The sequence below is a fragment of the Corythoichthys intestinalis genome, chromosome 16, assembly GCF_030265065.1.
Source record: "Corythoichthys intestinalis isolate RoL2023-P3 chromosome 16, ASM3026506v1, whole genome shotgun sequence".
In the NCBI taxonomy this organism is placed as follows: Eukaryota; Metazoa; Chordata; class Actinopteri; order Syngnathiformes; family Syngnathidae; genus Corythoichthys; species Corythoichthys intestinalis.
In genome coordinates, this window is record NC_080410.1 from 50,089,428 (window position 1) to 50,112,879 (window position 23,452).

General features: G+C 40.0%; 1 protein-coding gene across 2 annotated transcripts in view; it reads left to right on the forward strand.

The window, feature by feature from the left end:
* The first annotated feature begins 1,408 nt into the window (after positions 1 to 1,408).
* Positions 1,409 to 23,452, forward strand: part of LOC130904472 (suppressor of cytokine signaling 3-like) — an 87,739-nt gene continuing 65,695 nt past the window's right edge. The window contains exons 1-4 of one of the 2 annotated variants that reach the window (XM_057817237.1): positions 1,409 to 1,805; positions 3,638 to 3,806; positions 15,229 to 15,344; positions 15,642 to 16,636. In XM_057817237.1, the coding sequence (XP_057673220.1) occupies positions 1,646 to 1,805; positions 3,638 to 3,806; positions 15,229 to 15,344; positions 15,642 to 15,784 (588 nt within the window). In that variant the 5' untranslated portion in view covers positions 1,409 to 1,645 and the 3' untranslated portion in view covers positions 15,785 to 16,636. Of the gene's footprint in view, positions 1,806 to 3,637; positions 3,807 to 15,228; positions 15,345 to 15,641; positions 16,637 to 23,452 lie in introns of those variants that run through there. The other variant, XM_057817235.1, reaches the window with a different exon arrangement.

Below are 23,452 nucleotides of genomic sequence, written 5' to 3' on the forward strand. Positions count from 1 at the left end.
TCTCATAAAGATCACATGTATGTTGAAGTAGATGCGAAATGACAGACTCAGCCGCGTCTGGGCAGCGTTAGTAAACAGCCGCCATCTTAAAGCAGTAGAGCGCTAAACGCTAATAAAGAGCGCTAAGCGCTAATAAATAAGATTAACGTTACTGTCGCTACTAGCTCACGTAACGTTAGCCCTGCGGAGGGCCAGGTTTCAATTAATTATGACCACTGTCGATGCGTGGCTAACGTGTCTTACGTACAGGCTTTAACCTAACATAGAATTGTGGCGTGATGAGGGTGTAAAATAAAAACTTAATCATGCTAACTATCAATTTTAGCTCAGTAGTCATTGCTGGATAAAACACCAAGTAGCACTGGCCCCTAATGTGCTCCAATACAGCCTGTATCATACATTTATTTTGAACACTGCAAAAACTCCAAATCCTATCAGGACTTACAGTTTAGACTAACTTAAAACTTAGCTAGAACTTAAAAATGGCTTGACACAAAGAGAAATTAAATTGAAACACGTGGGAAAAAAATCCTAACTTTTAAGTGATGTGTGTTATCAAGCGTAACGGCATTTTTAGGTAATATATATATATATATAAATATATATGTATATATATTTTTTAATAAGATCTAAAAGTTTTTTGAGTGAAAGCAGTGAATTAGTCTTTTTTTTAATTCTACTTACATCTGAGATGCAATTGTTGGCTGTTTTCAACAATATACATCGAAAATAAAGACATTGATTGACTGAAAATGGTTCAAGATTAGATGAAATGTCTTGTTTTCTCATGTATATTTATAATTGCTCTTCACCTAAAAATATATTTGTTTTATCCGATTACTCGATTAATCGATAGAATTTTCAGTCGATTACTCGATTACTAAAATATTCGATAGCTGCAGCCCTAGTTCTATTCAATATATACTTAAAAACTTTAACATATTAAATATTTAACATATATATTTTTCCCTTTTTTTTTTTTTTTTTTTTTTTTTTTTTGCACAACACCCCCCCACCCCCTTTCTCTTAGCAGAGGATGGTTTGACCCCACTCTGGCGCACTCAAGGCTACACTACGTACGTGCCCTAAAGCGGGAAATTAAAATCTGTTATTGTTATAAACATAAATATGGCAAGTCCTCATAAATCGGGTGCACAGAAAAAAAAGAGATGAAAATCATAGAGGTGAACGAGAGAAAAATGTTTTTAAAAGGGGGACAAGAAGTCAGAAATAGGGCTAGAGTTGGCTGTGGACGGCGATGTCGGTAAGTGAACAACAGCCACTAAGGTAACCGGTGTGAAACGCGCCGCGCCCCGTCGCGATCTTCTCCCACCTTTCTAACCAGGCTGGGATGCGAAACCCACGCCGTGCTGCACGACGCTTCCACTCGGCAGGCAGGTACGCTAACCGCTGTGCCATAAGCTCGAGCCGACGGCACAGCCACCAGCGCGCCCACATGTAAGAATCGGCAGGGAGGTTTCTATGTTCCGCTACGGACCTGCGTGTACCTGTTACACTCACCCCCCGAAACCTTCGCTGCCGATCCGTGTAACGGCACCATTGTAACCGGTGTGAAATGTGCCGCGCCCCGACGCGATGTGATCCGCTCCCACCTCTCTAACTACGGTGGGACGCTATTGTTTCAATGTGTTTTATTTATTTTTTTAACAAAAATGATGTACCAAAAAGATTTTTTTCTCCCCAACACCAGGGGGTGCTGCAGCACCACACTTCACAGGCCACTGGCGTTTGGTCTGTCTGGACTGTCGCCTTGACTGAGGAGCAGACTCAGACGTCTGACATTGGTAAGAATGCCTGCGCTCTGGTTTGGCCCACATAAGCCTGTAAGTTGTTTCAGCTAATATATGTTCGTGTATGTATTTGTAATGAAGTTTACAGCTACAGTTTGTGGAGTTATGTGTAAGCGCTTTGCTATGAGAATTGTAAACACATTAGCATTCATAGCATTTAAGCTAGCGGACTTTTGTTAGGCATATTAGGCTAATTTAATCTACTAAATTTATATACTGATCAGACTAGGTGGACGTTTGAACGCCAATGGGGTTATTTTTGTCGAGTGTTTTATTGCTAAAATGCCTGCCGTTTTGTACATCGCGTAAGTCGAGTACGTCGTAACCCGGGGACGACCTGAACAGAAATTTGAGCCAATATTGAAAGAAACAAAATTCATTGATTTCTCAATTTTATTTAAAACTGCAGAATGGAAAAAAAATAAGCAATAAAATTGACTCCACTGTAAACAGAAGCTTAACAAATTCCAAAAAATCCAAAACTAAACCCATAGACTTCATAATTGTATTGAGGGGTCAATTTGGCCAGCCACTGCGCAACGCCTTCGAACGGGGCCAGGCATCCATCCCACAATCAGCTTCAGACACATGCAGCGATTCAACGCCGGATTTAGGAGAAATGTACGAAAGCTGTACCGCATACAAACATGAGGGATTGTGTCAGGAGGGATTTGTTCGAGGATTCAAGGTAATTATTATTTTTTTGCTTTGAACCCAAGAATTGAGACTGTTTTTCGTCCATTATCTATAAAGAATTCGGGAATTTAAGCATTTAGTTACAATAATTTTCACCGGAGAAGCTCTGTTCACATCAGGCGGCCACTAGCTACATTCACTAACAGACTAGCATTGTACTTTGACATATTTACTTAAAATAAATGCTTACTGCACAATTTTTTGCTTTTAACCAAGAATGGAGACTGTTTTACGACCTTATCTAAAAAAGAATTCTGGGTTTTAAGCATTTATCCACAAGAATTTTCTTCGGAAAAGCTCTGTTTACATCATGCAACCGCTAGCTACATTCACTAACAGATTAGCATTGTACTTTGACATATTTAGGTAAGATAAATGCTAACTGCAGATTTTTGTGTGTGCTTTTAACCAAGAATCGAGACTATTTTACGTCCATATCTATAAAGAATTCAGGGATTTAAACTTTTATTCAGAAGAATTCCACTCGGTCAGCTTTGACTGCCTCGCCAACAATGCAGGCCTCCTATTTATCGGCCCCGCACCCCTTGTCCCGTCAACACATTATGAAGTCTATGACTTACCTTAGCACCATTAACTATCGCAACTATCAGGTGCATATTACGACCTACTGTACAAGAGTGCCGCACGCATCCGAAGCCGTGCTGCTTTCACTGTTGGTTTTTAATTGGTCAATATCTTGTTCACCTGGCTAATCTTGCTTGTACTTGTGTTGCTAACTCTAGTGTTCAATTACGGTATAGTTGCACGAGGCTTATCGACTGCGCCGGAGGTACGAAAACGAAACTATCAATTCACAATGAGAAAAAAAACAAACAAAGGTAACATGTAACGCAGGCGACAATTAGAAAAATAGTGGGGTAAAAAGTATCACTTCATATTTGTACTCAAGTCAACTACAGATACACAAAAATGTACTTCGTTTCATTCCACCACTGATTGACGGCGATAGAAGTCCAATCTTTTTATGTTTTGTAAGGGGCTTGATGCCAAGTTCGTGACGTGGCTGAGTAGAAGCTTCCCAGGTGGTGGCACGAGTGTGCAAATAGCGGCATTCGTGTTGTTTCGTCTGATTTTATTTAAATGGAGACACATGTGACACTTCCAATTAGGACCAGGCTGTTTCCCAGAAGCGCCCCCAATCCACCCCGCCTTCTTCCTCCTCCCGGCCGGGCCTCAGGCCCAAGCAGGCACTGGCAGCAAGAGAGGAGAACCCAGTGAACACCCCCCCTCAACGGGAGTCCTCCTCGCGTGGAAACGACTAAGGCTCGTAAAAAAGCGGTGCGCGGCAACACAAACACACACAAACAAATGCTGTCCCCTCACTTCCACTTTTCTCACCATGACTACAGTGCTAATTGTTTGCAAATTGTTAGCCACCCCCAAATGGAAGTGATACCAACCTCTGCTATGTTGTTATTCGTCTACAGTAGGTATTTATTTTTATCTACCTATTCTCGATATAAAGTTAACGCACTTTAAATGTAATAAATGCAAAGCAGATGAAAAATAAAATCGTTGTTTAGTTGCTAGATACAGTGTCCCGTTCAGTAAACTAGTCAAGAATTAGAGCCACGTGCTCCCAAAATAAGGTTTGTTTTTGTTTGAGGTAATGTTTGTTTATGGATTTGTCATTTAGATTTGTTAAAAGCTTTGTTTTAAAAAAAAAAAAAAAAAAAAAAAAAAAAAAGTTAGCATTTTGTAGCATTGAAGCTAGCGGACTCTAGTGGCGACAGTGAATATGCCATAAATTATTTAACATGGCTGAATCCAGTTGCTCCAAACTTAAGGTATGTTTTTGTTTAAACTAATGTTTGTTTATGCATTTGTTATTTAGTTTAGAAGTGTATTTAGCAGTTTTTTTTGTGGGAATGTGTTTGAACGATTTGTTAGGAGGTTTGTTTAAAAAAAAAAGTTTGCATTTTGTAGCATTTAAGCTAGCGGACTCCAGTGACAACAATGAATATGCCATAACTTGTTTAACATGGCTGAATCGAGTTGCTCCCAACATAAGGTAGGCTTTTGTTTGAGCTAATGTTTGTTTATGCATTTGTTATTTAGTTTAGAAGTGTATTTAGCAGTCTTTGTGGGAATGTGTTTGAACGATTTGTTAGGAGCTTTGTTAAAAAACAAAAACAAAATTTTTTTTGTAGCATTTAAGCTAGCGGACGCTAGTGGCAACAGTGAATATGCCATAACTTGTTTAACATGGCTAAATCCAGTTGCTCCCAACATAAGGTATGTTTTTGTTTAAGCTAATGTTTGTTTATGCATTTGTTATTTAGTTTAGAAGTACACTCCCGTTCAAAAGTTTGGGGTCACCCAGACAATTTTGTATTTTCCTTCAAATGAGTTGCAAAATGAATATAAAATATTGTCAAGACATTGGCAAGGTTAGAAATAGGGATTTTTTATTTGAAATAATAATTTTCTCCTTCAAACTTTGCTTTTATTAAATATTTTTTTGCAACAATTACAGCTTTGCAGACCAATGACATACTAGCTGTTAATTTGTTGAGGTAATCTGGAGAAACTTCAATCCATGCTTCCAGAAGTACCTCCCACAAGTTGGATTGTCTTGATTACAGATAGAATACCAGCTGCCGGCTCCTTTCCTAAATAGTACTTGCATAGATTGGAGGTGTTCTTTGGGTCATTGTCATGTTGTCGGATGAAATTGGCTCCAATCAAGCGTTGTCCACAGGGTATGGCATGGCGTTTTGATTGTTATGTTTACATCTGTAGTGCTGCAATGCATGCTAGGAGGCATGTTGGACAACAACAGTGTTGACAGCAGGTGGCAGCAGAGGTTGACTGTCTCCTCCAAGAGAACAGTGATGGCCAAATGAAGCTTCTTGAAGCAATGACTCTTTGCAGCCATTTGTTTCAAAGCTTCATGGTGGTTCATTTGCTCTTATGACAGTCTTATGATGCCGCTGTCAAATAAAGTGTTACCGGTTGATAACTTTTGGTGTAAATATCCCATAATAGAGCGATGACAGCTGCGGCTTATAGTCCAGTGCGGCTTATTTATGATCAAATGCCATTTTAGTGTCAAATTTTGTGGGTGGCGGTTTATAGTCAGGTGCGCCTTATAGTGCGAAAATTACGGTAGTCGAAAATTAAATAAATGGATCATGCTGATTCAGTGCTATCAATTTCATTAGTTGGCTATGTAGTTTTTTTTAATCTTTATCAACCCTAAAACCTGATCAAATTGAAAAATCTGTCCAAAGCAAACTAAATTCTTGCTTTCGAGCACCTAATGTAGTGTCTGGTGACAGTGAGTGTAGCCTACGTGAACATCTGAGTCATAAATCTCCAAAAGTGTGCCACATACTGTATTTGTCGTAAATGCGAGCGATATTTGTTCTGCCAATCGACAATAAATAACCATTGCAGACTGAAGAGGGAGAGTGAATGATTCCTGAGGGCAGCGTTTCTCAGAAAGAGGATTAGAAGGCAGCCACAACATACAAAGCTGTGCACTCCTTTTCCTTCCCGTGGCATAGAATGCTGTCTTTCATTAGATGAGCCTCTCATCAAACTTCCACTTCTTTTGAAAAGGAAGTGTAACACAATCTGTTCAGTCACGCTAGTTGACTCCCAAGTTTTCACACACTTTTCCCTGTAAAATGTGAACTGATTATTAGGGTTGTTCCGATCATGTTTTTTTGCTGCCGATCCGATCCCGATCGTTTTAGTTTGAGTATCTGCCGATCCCGATATTTCCCGATCCGATTGCTTATTTTTTGCTCCTGATTCAATTCCAAGCATTCCCGATAATTTTTCCCGATCATATACATTTTGGCAATGCATTAAGAAAAAAATGAATAACACACGGACGAATATATACATTCAACATACAGTACATAAGTACTGTATTTGTTTATTATGACAATAAATTCTGAAGATGGCATTTACATTATTAACATTCTTTCTGTGAGAGGGATCCACGGATAGAAAGACTTGTGACTTTGTATATTGTGACTAAATATTGCCATCTAGTGTATTTGTTGAGCTTTCAGTAAATAATACTGCAGCCATTCAACCCAAATGCATGATGGGAAGTGGAACCATGACTGTGCGTAGTGCTACCAATTGATATATCTTCTCTGTGTTGGGAAATAACATAAGGTGTTAAGAAAAAGAGCAATTGCTACCTTGCTTCCCCACATTGCTTCCCATGATATTTCTAATTGTAGGGAGAGGGATTGTAAGGCTTTAGCCTATTAAAAAAAGCCTCCAAAGGCTGCTAAAATTAACCCTACTCATTTTACGCTGCCTTTTATCTCTCTAAATGGGTAAAACGGCGCCATTACAGATTGAACGCGACAATGCGTGAGTGGGTCGTGCATAGCATGCATTAATTGCGTTAAATATTTAACGTGATACATTTTAAAAAACTTAATTACTGCCGTTATCGGGATAAGTTTGATAACCCTACCTTAAGCCTAAACTAAAGACTCTGGATGAGTGTAACATATTATGTCTGTAAGTTTCCAACTATTTCCAATGAACATCGACAGACGAGCACATATTGTATTGTCTACAAGGACAACGCCAACCTGGTGATAAAACACACACAGCAGCGAAATGGTACATTATTTTCAGTGAATTATACCCACCTAAACGCCACAAACTGTAGGTAAAAAAAAAAAAAAAAAAACTAACCCCAAACCGTAACCCTGTCTGAGAGTTTTAGAAGACGCTCGCCGCTTGCATTAGCCTAATGCTAACGCGAATGCTATGCTAACACTACAAGTTACATTTAGTATGTGATGATCACTCAGCACAGACCTTTGAAGACTAAAGCAACATTGTGTATTCTCTCTGGCCAAGATTAGAAAACAAATCTTAGCGTGTGTGTATGCTGGAGTGACTAGAGACGACACTGGTGAGTCAGAGGGGGGCGAAGCACATCATGAGTGAGACAACCAGACGCTGCTACGGGTCATATCAGGTCTTTTGCAGACATTTGGGGGGCATGCCCTAGTCATATCAGGTCATTTGGGGACAATTGGGGGACACGTCTTATTGATATCTGGTCATTTCCTGTTGATTTGTGGACATTTTGTGAATTGTCCAGGTCATATCAGGTCATTTGGGGACATTTTGGGGCATATCCTGGTCATATCAGGTCGTTTGGGGACATTTGGGGTGGTGTCCTGGTCATATAAGGACATTTGAGGGGTGTGTTCTGCTCATATCAGGTCATTTGGGGACATATGGGGGGCGTGTTCTGGGCATATCAGGTCATTTTGGGACATTTAGGGGGGCGTGTCCTGGTCATTTCAGGTCATTTGGGGACACCCAAGGGGCGTGTCCTAGTCATATCAGGTCATTTGGGGGGAGTGTCCTGGTCATATCAGGTCATTTGGGGACATTTGGGTGGTTGGGGGGGTCCTGGTCATATCGGGTCATTTGCAGACATTTGAGGGACATGCCCTAGTCATATCAGGTCATTTGGGGACATTTAGGTGACACGTCCTATTGATATCTGGTTATTTCATGTTGATTTGGGGACATTTGGGGAATTTTTCAGGTCATACCAGGTAATTTGGGGACATTTGGGGGCGTTTCCTAGTCATATCAGGTCATTTGGAGACAATTGGGGGGGGTGTCCTTGTCATATCAGGTCATTTTGGGACATCTGGGGGGCGTGTCCTAGTCATATTAGGTCATATGGGGGCGTGTCCTAGTCATATCAGGTCATTTGGGGGGTGGGGGGGTCCTGGTCATATCAGGTCATTTGAGGACATTTGGGGGGGGGGTGTCTTGGTCATATCAGGTCATTTGGGAACATCTGGGGGGCGTGTCCTAGTCATATAAGGTCATTTGTGGGGCGTGTCCTGCTCATATGAGGTCATTTGAGGACATTTGCGGGGGGTGTCCTGGTCATATCAGGTCATTTGCAGACATTTGATGGGCATGCCCTAGTCATATCAGGTCATTTGGGGACATTTGGGGGACACGACCTATTGATATTTGGTCATTTCATGTTGATTTGAGGACATTTTAGGAATTTTCCAGGTCATTTGGGGACATTTGGGGGCGCTTCCTGGTCATATCAGGTCATTTGGGGACAGTTGGGGGGGCGTGTCCTAGTCATAACAGGTCATTTAGGGGGCGTGTTGTGGTCATATCAGGTCATTGGGGGACATTTGGGGGGGTGTCCTGGTCATATCAGGTCATTTGGGGGGGCGTGTCCTGCTCATATCAGGTCATTTGGGGACATTTGGGGGGCTTGTCCTGGTCATATCAGGTCATTTGCAGACATTTGGGGGGCTTGTCCTGGTCATATCAGGTCATGTGGGGACATTTGGGGGACACGTCCTATTGATATCTGGTCATTTCCTATTGATTTGGGGACATTTGTTTTTTTGTCATTGAAAATGAATGTGAAATCTGGACGTCCATGGCTGTCAATGACATCGACTTACATTTACATCAATGTAATCCAAGTACATTGGCATCAATAGAATTGATATACATGGCCGTCAATGCCATCAGTCTAAATTGGCCTCAATTTAATGTAAATGCCATTGGAAATTAATGGGAAAATTTTGCAATGCAAGATAATTTGCGTCTGATGAATGGGGGGGGGGGGCAACTTCACAGAGGTATTTTTTCAGTACTTCCGAAACCGATGCCTGCATTTTAGTCATGTATCGGGCCCATTGTGGTACTTGTATAGGTGTAACACTAGTGTTGAGTGCAAATTTTCTTATGTTTTAATATTTGCTAACAGTATGTAATGAATCGAACCTTTTCCATGTCAATGTAACTTCATTGAATTGTTCTATCGTTATCATCACATAACAGTGGTAGTTACCCATTTAAACTTCCCAAATGTCACCCCAGGGCAGGAAAAAAAAAGGCATTCCTGGAACCGGTGAATGTGTATGTTTAGTTTTTATGCGTCTTATCAGCAGCCCAGATTGTGACTAGGCCTCGCTTGTAAGTGTGAATATGTGTAGACAATAAAAGGCTTCTGTCAATGATTTGACACGTTAGCAGAAGTTGATGTCATGTAACCGCCCGGGTTGCCAGTAGTCATTATTACACTTACTGGAAGGAATGGACTTTGTTTTGGGGGGTAGTGGTGGGTAAGGAACAAGAAAGAAAATGTGGCATTTTCGGCGCATTCACTTACTTGTGAGTGTGTGTGGCTTTCATTCTGGGAATTCTACGTGTGTGTGTGTTTATGTGGTGCCAGCATTATCTCCTGTGGGATTTTAACAAGTGACCTCACATCTCATTACGTTATCGCTCGCCCAACAAAGCTGGCGGCGCACGTCCAGAAAGACCACATCTCGCATTTGAAGGCAGAGCTTTCTGGAATGTTGCGAGACCGTTTGTTTACAAGCCGTTCGGGACTGACTGTACCGGTCCTTCTAGGATTTCTGTCTGGGAAGAGGGATAGCCAAGGGAGTAAAACAATTAGGAGGGAAAAAAAGCAAACAAAAACAAAGGAGGCGGTGGTTTTGGAGCACTTCCAGAAGAATTTCCTGGCTTTGAGGAGTTCAGAAACAAGGGAACCAAAGCGGATTTTTCTCTTTAATTTTTTTTCCTTCTTAACTTATTCACTGCCTTTGATGGCAATACACGTCCAATACATTTCCAGTTTAAATGGATTGGACAATTTAGATTAAAGATGCACGATAATATCGATTACCGATAATTCTCAGCCGATAATGGCAATTATGACGTCCCATCAATAATCCAGATTAAAAAAAAAAATTCAACCGATCATAGACTTCATAACTAAAGATGTCCCGATCTCGTCATTTTCAAAGTATCGGAATCGGCAAAAAAATATCGGACATGCCTTTTTTAATATATATATATATATATATTTTATTAAATCGTTTTCTAATTGTATTTAACGTTACAGACAGAATGTCTTACACTCATCCAGAGTCTTTAGTTTTGGCTTAAAGTAGAGCTGTCAAATTTATTGAGTCAACGGTGGTAATAACATTAAAATATTTAGCGCAATTAACGCATGCGTTGCACTACCCACTCACGCATTGTCGCGTTCAATCTATAATGGCACCGTATTACGTATACATAGAGCTAAAAGGCAACGTAAAATGAGTAGAGAGAATTTTGGCAGCCTTTGAAGCCTTTTTTAAAATTGGCTAAAGCCTTACAATCCCTCTCTCAACGATTAGAAATATCGTGGGAAGCAATGTGGGGAAGAAAGGTAGTAGTTGATCTTTTTCTTAACACCCTACTTTATTTCCCAACGCTTAGAAGATATATCAATTGGTACCATTACGCACAGTCATGGTTGCACTTCCCATCATGCATTTGGGCAGAAGTTCAATGGCTGCAGTATCATTTACTGAAAGCTCATAAAAATCCACTAGATGGCAATATTTAGTCACAATATACTAAGTCACATTTATCCTTTAAGAATTACAAGTCTTTCTATCCGTGGATCCCCCTCACAGAAAGAATGTTAATAATGTAAATGCCATCTTGAGGATTTATTGTCATAATAAACAATACAGGGTTGTTTCAATCATGTTTTTTAGCTCCCGATCCGATCCCGATCATTTTAGTTTGAGTATCTGCCGATCCCGATATTTCCCGATCCGATTGCTTTTTTTTTTTTTTTGCTCCCGATTCAATTCTAATCATTCCCGATCATTTTTCCCGATCACATACATTTTGGCAATGCATTAAGAAAAAAAAATGAATAAAACTCGGACGAATATATACATTCAACATACAGTACATAAGTCCTATTCATAACCTATCGACATGACACGGGAAACGGGGCCGATTCGTAGGGGCCTATTTTCAAAAAGTTCAAGTTCAAATATTTTCAAAACCAAAGCTGCTACCGACCTAAAACCAAAACAGGCACATACCTTAGCCATATATGAGTCTCCATGAGCAGCGGTATCAAAAAATTCAAAGTCGTTCCCTTATAAAATCCAGATGATTTTTTTATATAAGTATAACACAACTTAAAATGGCTATAAAAGTCTCATATTTTAAACTAAATGCACAAAAATCACCAAATGCAGAGATAATCACCTATATTCATTTTATATTACTTCAGGATCAATAGCAATATTTAACATTTAAGGTTCTCACCAAAATAGCAACTTCTTTTTTTTTAGTGCAAGTTTTTTAACAGCAAATAAATCACTCAATTTAACATCAGAAATTTAATTTTTGAGAAAAACATGCAGAATCAATTATACATAATATGTAAATAGAAGATTAATTCTATATACAATCACAATATATAGAATAGCCCTTTATTATCATTATACACTATATACTGTTAGCGAATGAGGCTAGTGGCTGCCTGATGTAAACAGAGCTTTTCTGGCAAAAATTCCTATGAATAAATGCTTAAATGCCCTTAAGTCTTCATAGACATCGACGTAAAACAGTCTCGATTCTTGGTTAAAAGCAAAGAAACCGTGCAGCTAGTGTTTATTTTACGTACAGTATGTATGTCGAAGAACAATGCTACACTGTTAGCGAATGAGGGTAGCGGCCGCCTGACGTAAACAGAGCTTTTCTGTGAAAATTCTTGTGAATGCATTATAAAATCCATGAATTCTTCATAGATATGGACGTAAAACAGCCTAGATTCTTGGTTAAAAGCAAAGAAACCGTGCAGTTAGCGTTTATTTTAGGTATACATGTCGAAGTACAATGCTACTCTGTTAGCGAAAGAGGCTAGCGGCCGCCTAGCGTAAACAGAGCTTTTCTGACGAAAGTTCTTGTGAATAAATGCTTAAATCCACCCACTGTTAGCGAATGAGGCTAGTGGCCGCCTGATGTAAACAGAGCTTTTCTGGCAAAAATTCCTATGAATAAATGCTTAAATGCCCTTAATTCGTCATAGATATCAACGTAAAACAGTCTCGATTCTTGGTTAAAAGCAAAGAAACCGTGCAGCTAGTGTTTATTTTACGTACACTATGTATGTCGAAGTACAATGCTACACTGTTAGCGAATGAGGGTAAATGGTAAATGGTGTTATACTTATATAGCGCTTTTCCACCTTCCAAGGCGCTCAAAGCGTAGTGGCCGCCTGACGTAAACAGAGCTTTTCTGGTGAAAATTCTTGTGAATACATTATAAAATCCATGAATTCTTCATAGATATGGACGTAAAACAGTCTCGATTCTTGGTTAAAAGCAAAGAAACCGTGCAGTTAGCGTTAATTTAGGTATACATGTCGAAGTACAATGCTACTCTGTTAGCGAAAGAGGCTAGTGGCCGCCTAGTGTAAACAGAGCTTTTCTGGCGAAAGTTCTTGTGAACAAATGCTTAAATCCACCCAAATCAATTAAACTAAATGCAAACACTTTCAAAACAAACCATTACAATGCCACTTTAAGTAAGCGAATACTCGAATCAGCAAAATTTAATTTGAATATTTTTTCTAATAAAATTACTCGAGTTACTCGATTAATTTTTGCAGCATCCATTTGGAGTTCAAATGGATTGGATGTCTACCGCCGTCAATGGCAGCCAAGCAATGTAACGGTTGATTGACCGAAGGCCTACGCGTGAACACTGAATGAGGTCAGCTGATGCGTGAGTGTAAATGTAGAAGCATGCTGTCATGTATGGAGTCATACTCCCTAATTAAAATAGAGGAAGCGTGTCATGCAGTATGACCTACTCGTCTTGGACACTTTGGCGCCAGATGGGAGACTCCGTTTTGAAACCTCTCATGTCTGGATAAAATAGGGCTGGGCTATCTGGCAAAACAACAACAAAAAGGTATGTTTCAAATGGTCAGTTATCGTCTTTTATCACGATTGAACTCATTGAAGTGAACTCATTAATTGGCTCTCAGTGGCAATGACTTCATTTTGGCATTTTACGTCATTTCCTCTTTATTTTCGGTCGTTTTTCCTTTTAAGGCATTTTTGGGTCACTTCTGAGGGGTATGGTATCTTTTCTCGTATTTACAGTTTGACTGTTTGTATCACTCTAACACACCCAATATAAAGTAAATAGCATTTATATCATAGTTTAAGAAAGACTAGCCTAGTATCTTTGATATTATGAACAGTTGGACTTGGAATGATTAGAACTTGCAGCGCCAAGACAATGGGCAGATAAGGACAGAAAGATACAGGACGTCTTCTGACCACTGAAGACCAACGCGGGCCTCATGCAATTGACTGAGCAAGATTGACACTGACAACCAGGTGATAGGCAAGACATCTTCAAGCCCACGTCTGCACCACCATATCCTGCAATCAGTTCTTCCGGAAAGTCCAGAACAAATGGCGGGACTTCTTGTCTTGTCATAAGGAACATCTGATACGGAGGAACCCGCGACCGAGAAGTGAACACTCAGCACTCACGTGGCGCTAAGGGTGGCAAAGGATGGTGGGCTGTTGGGGTTTCCGTGGCGTGCCATGCCAGTTGGGGGCTGCGGTTGTGGCTCGTGGGCCGGGTGGACGGACGGACGGGGGTGGGGGTACGGTAGGTGGTGTGTCCCTTCTGCCCATCCCAGAAGGCGGGTGGCCCAGGGGACCACCCTGGATCCCGAGGGGTGACGATGGCCCCTTTGCTGGGCTGCGGGAGGGGGAATGGGCTGCGCTGGCTCCCCGGGCTGGCTGGGTGGGGACCGTAGCCCTGGGGTGGCGCCCGCTCAGCGTCTTCGCTTGTCTGCGGGGCTGTCACATGTTTGATGCGGCTCGCGCATGGCTGGATGTGATTGGGCACGCTCGGGATTGGCGGTGGGGCGGCGGCGCGGCGTAGGGTCGGTTGCCAACGGGCTTACACTCACAAGGGATTCACACGATTACTGGTTTCTAGATTACAGAGCTGATTTGTGTACACTCCACTCCTCCCGATCACTTATCTTATAGACTCCCGCCCCCCAACAAATACATCTAGCTGACAATAGCACCAACATATTCATAGTTAGTGTAGGCGTTCAATGTATTTCTTTTTTTTCTTTTTTTTGCTTGTTTCTTTTCTTCTCTTCCCCCATAACCCCTTCCTGTTCGCTGCTTTTTCTTATTAAACAAGGTATGTTAAATGATCACAATGGGAGGGAAAAAAAAGTAACGCCCGAATCCTCCTGCCCAATCCACAAACAGACAATAATCCTAAACAACACCCAAACACACCCTTCTTGCGGACCACAGCCCGCCTCACCAGAGCCTTTAAAAGACTGTTTAACTAATCATTGTCATTTTTCTCGGGAATCTTTTGTTACCTTGTGATATAGTGACCCTGGATCCAGTTTGCCTCCTTGCCTGGGTCTCTCTGTGCTGTATGATTGCTTTCGACTCAGAATAAATTGTCAATTTGTGTTTCGAAGCCTTTTTCCAGCTTTTAAAATTGAGTCAGTACAAGAGGTTAAGACTAAGGTGAACGCGTGTTGTTTGGCCTTTTGGCCAGGTTGTTGGTGTCCTCCGACCTGGGTTGTTGGAATTAACGCTAGCGCGGTTCGGCTGGCGTGGTTCCCACAATCTGAAAGGTCAAATTTCTTCACTACCTGATGATGTTGGGCATATACAGGTCAATGTCGATTTTATGTTGCGTTGTCGGCGGTGGCGTGTCACCTCATACCTTCCCTGAAAGCCAGTTAATGGGGTAGCTTATGGTCCGGGGGACATATCACCTTTATATCACCTTTTTGATATATTGTCACACCCATGTTGTGTAGTGAGTTGCTGTATTGTTTTCTGTGTCATAGGTTGCAGACCTGCGTGACAAAGGCACCATTGAGAAAGGCGCTCTCCTCATCTCAACTGAGTCACAAAGCAATCACTTCCTCATGGCGTACATCTTCTCATCCATCCATCCATTCAGGTGTGTGTGAGTTATTTTAACCTTGAGGCACACAAAGCACGTCCATGTGGAAACTTCTCAGCGCGCTTACCGGCACCGCGCCGGATCAGATTACCGCCCGTGTTTGCGTAGCGTCACGCTGCAGATAACCATTCTAACTATCCGTTTTGCATATGAATAAAGCGCATGCGTGTGTGCGCGCGCGCGTTTAAAAGCCACAAGGTTCTCAGCTATCGGCGCGGTCTCGTCCCGGCCGCTGTTCCGGCGCAGACGCATTCATTAGGCTTCTTCCCAATGACATCAGCCTGCTATTTGCAGGCTCGCTGGTGGGAATCAAAGTCCATTCTGAACATCCCCATTATGTCACCGCCTCGTCCGTCTCCCTCCCGCCACCCGATACTGATAAACGGGCGGCGGCGGCGGCGGTGCCAGGCAGCCCGGCCGGCTCGGATCAATCCTAATACCGCCGCGAATAACAACGAGGGCCGCTTCTCAGCATACGCTATTTGCCAGATAGGCATTTTTCACTGCCTATGACCTCATGTCTTTATTGAAGTCGCAAAGACAGGCTGTTTGTTTCCCAAAGTCTAAATATGATATAGTGCAAGAGGAGCAAATGTATTAATAGTAAGTTATGAGTTACAAGAAAATACTCACGTGATTGCAGGAATGAAAATAAATGCAAGCAGCCTGTGAAAACATTTATTGGGATTTGCACTACATTGATTTTTGTTGTATTTTTGCAAGCTATTTTCATCCTTCTGTTAGTTTATCACTAGTAGATGTCCAATCCATTTGGAGTGGGAGGGATGTCAGCAATGGGAGATTTGTAAACACTGAAGGATATACATAAGCGGATTTTAAGGGGGGGCAGGCTCCCGGTGGCCGAAAAGTGTCATTGCATGAAATTGACTATCCTATAAACCCTACCCACGTGACGTCACAACTCCTTCCTCCTGCCTGGTGCCGCCCAATTGTCCGTCAACACATCATGTTTACCTGTTACGGCTACGTACATTCCTCCTATTTACGACGAGTTTTTCTGCTCGTTAACATTAATAATCAAAATGGTGAAGGTGTGTGTGGCGGTCGGTTGCAATAACAGAGAAGATAGACGGAGAAGACGGAGAGACTTGAAGTTCTACCGGATTCCGAGAGACCCGGAGAGAAGAGAGCGAGATGGGCTGCTGCAATTCGACGAGAAAACTGGGCTCCAAACGATTACCACAGATTATGTAGTAGTCATTTTATATCTGGTAAGATGCATTTAATATATATTTAGAGGGTTTTGGGCTGACAACCACAATTAAGATCATTGCTAGGCTAATCGCCGACAACATACACCTATGTACTGGACTGTCTCAGAAAATTAGAATACACAATATTCTAATTTTCTGAGACAGTCCTGTACATTAATCCACCATTTAAAGCAGGGGTGTCCAAACTTTTTGCAAAGGGGACCAGATTTGGCGTGGTAAAAATGTGGGGGGCCGACCTTGGCTGACGTCCTTTACATAGAACAATATACAGGACTGTCTCAGAAAATTAGAATATTGTGTATTCTAATTTTCTGAGACAGTCCAGTATGTAGTGAGAGTGCTATCGCTAAACCATATAAACATTAAAAGCCCTAACTCCATTGACAAATGACATGAAATACATTAGACTTGACAGTGGATGTTAGCAATAACAAAAGATTTTGAATTGAAAATTTCGTAACTCACCTTTCCAAGCACAAGATAGATTCCTGCCGAATTTTCGTGGACGAGGACCTGTTTCACCCAACCGGCAATGAAGTATTTATAAGCCTCCAAGCTCTTAAAGTTTTTCAAACTTTCGTGAGAATAGGCTGATTTTGTGTGGACAAGATAGTTGTAAATATCTGGGTAGCTAGCAGATGTCAGGCAAAGACGGCGGGTCGAAAAACATCGATTTAGGCATCAAATATGGATCTGGCGAATGGATAAACTGAAGCTTTTCCACATAACGCCTTTTATGCAACGCATCAAGTGAGTTTACAGCATCCGAAAGCACCGGGTCTTCCATGAAATGCATTATAAATTGCTCGATCAATTGAGACCATTGATAATACAGACACAAAATGACGGACAAGGGGGCGGAACCATACAGCGAGCACGTGATTTTGTGACGTCGGTGGGTAGGGTCTATATACTGTATGTAAAAGTTTTAAAGCAATAAAACTGCAACAAAAATGAATGAAACGAAAAAAGAAAAAAAAAATAATAGGGCAAAATTATTTTTCGAACAGAACATGTGACTAGCACCTTAGACGGTCATTTGCTTTGCATATAATTTTCAAAAAAAAAAATAAATAAATAAAAAAATAGGGGAGGGCAATTTTATTTTTCAAATGACTTTTTTCTTTGATTACAAAAACATTTTTTTGATTGAAGCAACTTTTTTGGGAATTGAATGATTTAGACACAAATGTTCTACCTATAATATGGCCCAAACACAAAAAGGATTGCTTCAAACCAAGAGAACTTTTTCAAGAACTTTTTCAATGAAAAAATTAAGTGTTCAAATGCAAATTTTTCAATCTCAAATATTTTTTCGTATTGATTGAAATTTTTCATTTGTTGATTGAAGTGATTTTTCGTTTTGAAAATATATATTTTTTTGAAAAAACTTATTTTTTGATTGAATAATAAAGACAAAAATGTCCTAGCCAAAATGTGGCTCAAACACAAATCAACATTACTTCAATCCGCCGAGGGGATACAATTTTTTGACTGGGGTAACTACAATGCAACAACACCGGCGGGCCTCGTTTTTCCCCCTGTAAACTCTATGTTGATGCCTTTTCCCAAAATGCTCTACTTTTGTCTCATATGACCAAAGAACATTCTTCCAAAACGTTTCTGGCTTTCTCAGATAAGTTTTGGCAAACTCCAGCCTGGCTTTTTTATGTCTCTGGGTCAGAAGTGGGGTCTTCCTGGGTAGGTGGGAGAAGTGGACAGTTTGGACCATTATGGAGTAATTTTGCCATGACGTACTGAATAAATGCATTTTTAATATTTCGTATTCCATTTAGACTGTTATTTGTCATGACTATACCATTTATTTAGCAATGGCGTACCGCACGCAGGCTATTTTTAGACCGTGACGTCGCAACGTAAAGCGGAAGTAAAGCCGAAGTGGGACATTATAGACCCGCCCTCGCATAGACCCAACGTAAAAAGTGCTACTTTTTGCCGGTAATCTTTCAAAAACGAACATGCCGATCACGCATTGCTTTTTTGGAACTTGTAGAAACGACTCTAGACATTACGACCATGAAGGATGTTTTCTTCATACGTTCCCGGAAACCAAAAACTCGGGAGGAAAAAATGTGAAGACCAAATCAACTTGCGCGGACTTTAACAACAGCTCGGCGAATCCATTCACGTTTCATATGCAGTAAACATTATGTTGGGTTGGCATGGTCTTTCAGAGGACAAAGAGGTAAGCCATTTTTATATTTTTACTTTATTTTTTTAGCGTAACGTTGTGCCGTACTGCTTCTGTCTGACAATGAATGACCTGAAAAAAATTACAATGGTATCTGACTGCCACTGTTACCGTTTCTGTTATATATATATATATATATATATATATATATATATATATATATATATATATATATATATATATATATATATATATAAAACAACTTTAGTAAGGGGGAAGTATAAATAAATTATAGGATTATGATGTGTTATCAATGAAAAAATTAAAAGTGTTCGTTGGCTGTCACTGAGTAGCATTTGCGATCGCTACACAAACTAACTAAATTACCCCCAAGAACGGTAAGAGACGTAGGACAACCAGAGGATATATAAGAAAGACAGGGCTGATGGTAAAGGATAGCTTGTTGAAACCGGTGAATGTCATTGTCAGTCGCGTCGATTAAAAAAAAGCTAAAGCTATGCTTAGGTCAGCTCGTTTTTTTCGACTTTTTCAGCCTTCGACACTAAAGCCATCTCTTTAACTGAACATTTTTATGTTCTTCCACATCTATGCCAGTCAATTTGGCACCAGGCACATCATTTTCGGAGAGAATTGGTAGGTTTAGCGCTGTAAACATCTCCTTCGTACACGATTTCCATTCATTTCCTATTTGGGACAAACGGTGGCTTGTCCTTGCTTTAGCAACAGTAGCTAATGTCATGAATATTAATGAGCGGAAGTGACGTGTTGCTTGCGGTACGCCATTGGAGAAATTGGTAGGCGTGGCTTAACGGCAGATTAAAAGACTAATTTCTCGTCATCTGCGCTTTGCCAAATTGTTGTACATTGTCGAACCGTCTCAAAATATGATTCTAATTCACTTAATAATCCTAATTAAGACTTTTTTTCTATCCTGTCGTAGACACTTTAAATCTCCTCAGGCGGAGGGTTCACTTATTTTTTCCCCCTTCTGTCATTGTTTGCATGCTATCCTCAAATATGAAAACTAGGGGTGTCAAACGATTGAAATTTTTAATCGAGTTAATTACAGCTTAAAAATTAATTAATAGTAATTAATCGCAATTAATCGCAATTCAAACCATCTATAAAAGATGCCTCTGTAAATTATTATTGGAATGGAAAGATAAGACAAGATGGATATATACATTCAACATACGGTACATAAGTACTGTATTTCTTTATTATAACAATAAATCAACAAGATGTCATTACCATTATAAACATTCTGTTAAAGCGATCCATGGATAGAAAGACTTGTAGTTCTTAAAAGATAAATGTTCCTACAAGTTATAGAAATTTTATATTAAAACCCCTCTTCATTTTTTCGTGGTGTAAAATTTTCAATCAAAAAATAAACTAGTAGCCCGCCATTGTTGATGTCAATAATTACTTACACAATGCTCAGGGGTGCTGAAGCCTTTAAATCAGTCGCACCCAAGCACCAGCAGAGGGCGGCAAAACTCCGAAAAACACAACAAGTACACCTTTCACTGTGCTGTCATTTTAATGTTTGAGCGGGGCATTTGTCGTTAATTGCGTCAAATATTATAACGGGATTAATTTAAAAAATTAATTACCACTCGTTAACGCGATAATTTGACAGCCCTAATGAAAACCTGTAAATGTTTGGGTGATTTTAGTTAAACCAGACACTGTATTTTCATCTGTGTGATTTTGACAAAGACCAGATCACATTTGATGGTGATTTTATGCAGAAATGTGAGAAATTCCAAAAGGTTCCAATACGTTTTCATACCACTGTAATAGACAGGTAAACTGATCTCGGGCTTGGAATGAAATAAACTCTTGCATGGGAAAAAGTTGTTGAGAAAGCTTGGATGTGGCGTCAATGTGGGATAAACGGGAACAATCCAGAAGATGAAGCAAGCGGGATGGCTTCACTGTTGAAGGGCCGTTACGCAAGTTTCTGCCTCTCGCTATGTTGTGCAGCACCAAACACCCCAACCAAAAGGTCAAGAGTTTTGCAACGCGCATTGTGCCGTTTTTCTTTCACAAAGTGACTGCGTGACGTGGCGTGTGTCTGTCGCACAAAGTCAAAGTGGATTGATTAATCATGCCAATCTGTTCTTAAAGGAAGCCCGCGTCTTTCCTGTAAGGCTTCGGCACGCGGGATGAGATAGGAGGTTTTTTTTGGTTTTTTTTTTTGCACTAAGGACAACAGCATTGTGTATGATGTGTTTCCTATTCCTGTAGAGAAACAAAGTAACCCGTGACCTGTCATGCGCTGCACATGTCAGAGATGAGTGCACTGGCGGTCATTCCAGTTGTGAGTTGCTTGTCAAGTATTTCAGTCAAAATAACTTTTTAAAGCCTCTTTTTAATATAGCCAATAAACGTAAACTATTTTTAGCTGAATTATAGAAAGGACTAAATAATACATTTTTGATTAAGATAAAAAACGGCATTATTTTTAATGCAATTTTATTCATTTCTGAATTGCAACTTGAAAAAGAAATATAATTGAATCCGCTTAAGCAGCCGAATTTGATTTGGCCCTGTGACCTTTGACCTCATTACTCCAAAATTGAATGGCCTTAACTTACAATCATATCCTGCAAGTTTGATCATACGTGGTCCCTTTTTTTAGTGATCTTGAATGCAAACAAATTAACCCTTTGAGGCAGGGGTGTCCAAACTTTTTGCAAAGGGGCCAGATACGGTGTGGTTAAAATGTGGGGGACCGACCTTGGCTGACGTCGTCTACGTAGAACAATATAGTCAATCAAATTTTAGCAAGCCATTCTGTGTGTCACATTTGCTTTATTATTTTTAATTAATTATTTCAACAATCTCGCAACTAGCCTTTTTTGCATTCTCTTTCGACTCTCGGGCTCTTGCGATATACTGCTGATGTAAAGTTAAGCTTAAAGTCTACGAATCTTCCCTGTAATCTTGTCGTACATGTCATCGTGTCTTGTTTGGTAATATCGCCTCACATTGAACTCTTTGAAAACAGCGACTGTCTCTTTGCAGATGAGGCAGACACAGTTGTTGCGTATTTTAGTGAAGAAATAGTCCAATTTCCACCTATCCTTGAAGTGTCGGCCATTGCAATCAGCTTTCTTTTTTTTATTGATTGTCGCCATTATAGAAAATTGGGAGTAAAGGATCAACATAGGGTAATGTTGCTTCGAGTGCTGCTGCCTTTTAGCGGGTAAATGAGGAGCAGCATTTAGTGTGTAAGCTACTTCATATGCTGGTAGCAGTACTGCCGACCAATTTATTAAGTCTGTGCCAGACGTTATTGATTTCATGACAGAGGCTGGGGGCCGGATGAAATTTGACCACGGGCCGCATTTCTGCCCCCGGGCCGAACTTTGGACATGTCTGCTTTAAGGGCTTATTTTGTCGGAATTTGCACGCCTTGCAAACAGTAACATTAGCTGCTACTGGCTGTGTGCTGCGGTTGGCGAACCTCAGCAATGGCCGACGGGGTACTTCCGGTCGTTTTGCTCAGATTAAGCTGGCGTATGTAATACCATATTGGCCCGAATATAAGACTGTGTTTTTTGCATTGAAATAATACTGAAAAAGAGGGGGTCGTCTTATATTCATGGTCTAGACATTATATCCATTCACGATGCTAGATGGCGCCAGATATCATTGAAGCGATGTTCTGTCATGACAGATCTCAGCTACTCTCAAGTTTAACCAGTTTGCATTATTTTATTGCAATGTTTTTCCTTATTCAGATTTGTTTCAAGACTACAGTTACAGTTGGACTTCACTTTGATGGTTAATGCAGTTTTAGCAATGTTGTTGTTTTATCACAATAGATTGGTTTATTTTAGGGCTGTCAAAATTATCGCGTTAACGGGCGGTAATTAATTTTTTAAAAATTAATCACTTTAAAATATTTGACGCAATTAACGCACATGCCCCCCTCAAACATATTAAAATGACAACACAGTGCAATGCCAACTTGTTACTTGTGTTTTTTGGATTTTTGCTGCCCTCTGCTGACGCTTGGGTGCGACTGATTTTATGGGCTGAAGCACCTATGAGCATTGTGTAATTACTGACATCAACAATGGCGGGCTACTAGTTTATTTTTTGATTGAAAATTTTACAAATTTTTTTAAAACAAAAACATTAGGAGGGGTTTTAATATAAAACTTCTATAACTTGTACTAACATTTATCTTTTAAGAACTACAAGTCTTTCTATCCATGGATCGCTTTAACAGAATGTTAATAATGTTAATGCCATCTTGTTGATTTATTGTTATATTGAACAAATACAGTACTCATGTACCGTATGTTGAATGTATATATCCATCTTGTGTCTTATCATTCCATTCCAACAATAATTTACAGAAAAATATGGCATATTTTATAGATGGTTTGAATTGCGATTAATTACAATTAATTCATTTTTAAGCTGTAATTAACTCGATTAAAAATTTTAATCGTTTGACAGCCCTAGTTTATTTACATTTCAAAAACCAGAAGCCATTCATTTACGAATGTGATTATACTTTAGTTTAAGTATTTAAATGTTCAGATATTAAGATTTGAATGAGGCAAAATAACATGCTTTTTCTCTCAAATATATTGTTATAATAATTTGTTTCGGATATACTGTAATTATTTTCTATATAAAAATTAATTTGGTGTTCAAAAAGTCTTTTTTTTTTT